The following is a 1,902-nucleotide window of genomic DNA, read 5'->3' on the forward strand; positions in this document are numbered from 1 at the left end:
GTTTAAAGTTTCTTTAAAATACATTCAAAATGTTTAAAAATAAACTACAAAAAATAATTTGAAGTGCAAATTAAAATATAACCATATCTGCAGCTGTTTTTGATAATGTTTGAACTTTTTAAATATTTCATGGTAGAACCAGAAGCTGCTCTTCATATTAGTGACAAACTTTGGCATTTTTTGACATATTGCCTTAATTTTTGCTTCTACTTTTCATTTTAAAAAAGGTTTCCATTATCTTCAGTATCTAAGTTTCTTCTTCTACATATTAAAAAAGTTGTTAAACATCTGAGTGGTGCACTACTGCTACTAGTGGTGAGAAAGTGTATTACACCTTATTCAAAATCATTGAGGTCCCACGGCCCTCTGTGGCCCAAAGTTAAAAACTGTTGTTCTTTTGAGGCCCTCAAGGTGGTGCTCGTGGCCCACAATTGGGCCCATAATCTCTGGTCCAAAGTCAGTTTGGACCCTGGTGGTTTCTGTATAAAACTCTTGGTTCTGTTTGAACTCTGCTGCTCGTGATGATAATGATGATGATGATGATGATGATGGTGGTGGTGGTGGTGGTGGTGGCGGTACTCACAGTCCAGTCCACAGTACTGCTGGGCTGGAGAAAGTCCATCTGGCCGGACGTCGACACGTTGGGCTGAACCGACTGCAGGTTGGACTTGGCGATGGCTTTCCTGCAAACAACAAAAACCCTCTTAAACTAAAAAAACACTTCAGTTCAACAACAAGCTGTTACTGTTCAGCTTTTTGTGTTTGATTTAACTGAACCAGGATTCTGGTTTCTGTCTGACATGTTCTGACGAAAATATTCTGTTAGAATTCAGAAAGATTTCTGTGTTTGAACCTCTTTAGGACAGTTCTTCTGTAAAATAAATAAAAATCACATATCGCTGATTTAGTTTTATAAAACAATGAGTTCAACCAACAAATAAATTTAAAAAGAGTCAATTTAAATTCAGGAAAAGTGTTAATTTTTTATAAAATTCAAAATTCTGATTGGACCACTGGAGCTAACCAATCAGAGCAGATGCATTTTTGGGGGCGGAGCCTTTTTATTTAAACAGAAAAATGTAAAAAAAAAAAACGGTCAGGAAACTTAAACTGAGCTGCAGATTCCTTCAGAACAGAAACAGTTGTTATTTTTACTCTCAGACATTTAAATCAATGTGAAAATTTCAGCTGATATGGATCTGATATTATTGGTGTTATGACCGATAACCGATGTTACACAAACACAAATTATTTATACACATACAAAGTAAATAAATGACCACAGCGCTGCCATACTTCTCTACTGTCATGATTAAACAAAGACCACCCGCCCAACCATCCCCCTCCCAAAACAGAAACACAAAGCTAAAACGTGGGAAATGAATGTTGAATGTTAATAATATAATATATAATATTGGCCCAGTGTTGCTTATCGGACTGATACCGATGTTAAAGTGCCTGTGACATGCATATCCATGAAATATAAAAAGTCAAAGAAATTATGTATTTATCTTGAAGAAACTTGGCATAATACACAAGATTTTACCCTTTATGTCACATAATTGGCTTATTTTCTTTTGAATTTTGCTCAACTAAAATGAAATAGGAAGTGACATCAAAGGGAAACTCTGAGAAAGAAAACTTCCTGGTTTTAGTTTATTTAAAACAATATTATTTGAACTACGACTCTCTCATCTCTCTATGATAGTGATAAAAATATTTTACAGAAACATCAGATTCTTCTCTACAGCCTGTGTTGTTAGCCATTTTAGCAACGCTCTGTTTACAGTGGTTTGCAAAAGTATTCATACCCCTTGAACTTTTCCATATTTTGTCACATTACAACCACAAACATAAATATATTTCACTGGAATTTAATGTGGCGGCACGGTGGCTCAGTTG

At 35.2% G+C, this 1,902-nt stretch overlaps 1 protein-coding gene across 1 annotated transcript in view; it reads right to left on the reverse strand.

Moving 5' to 3' along the window:
• The window catches only part of LOC106527982 (diacylglycerol kinase zeta), a gene marked incomplete at its 5' end in the record, with an annotated part of 21,779 nt that extends 21,096 nt beyond the window's left edge, over positions 1–683 (reverse strand). Inside the window, 1 exon segment of the mRNA XM_014023014.1 lies at positions 584–683. Coding sequence (XP_013878468.1) covers positions 584–622 — 39 coding nt within the window.
• Positions 684–1,902: the final 1,219 nt, after the last annotated feature.

This window comes from Austrofundulus limnaeus, unplaced genomic scaffold (genome assembly GCF_001266775.1).
Source record: "Austrofundulus limnaeus strain Quisiro unplaced genomic scaffold, Austrofundulus_limnaeus-1.0 Scaffold353, whole genome shotgun sequence".
In the NCBI taxonomy this organism is placed as follows: domain Eukaryota; kingdom Metazoa; phylum Chordata; class Actinopteri; order Cyprinodontiformes; family Rivulidae; genus Austrofundulus; species Austrofundulus limnaeus.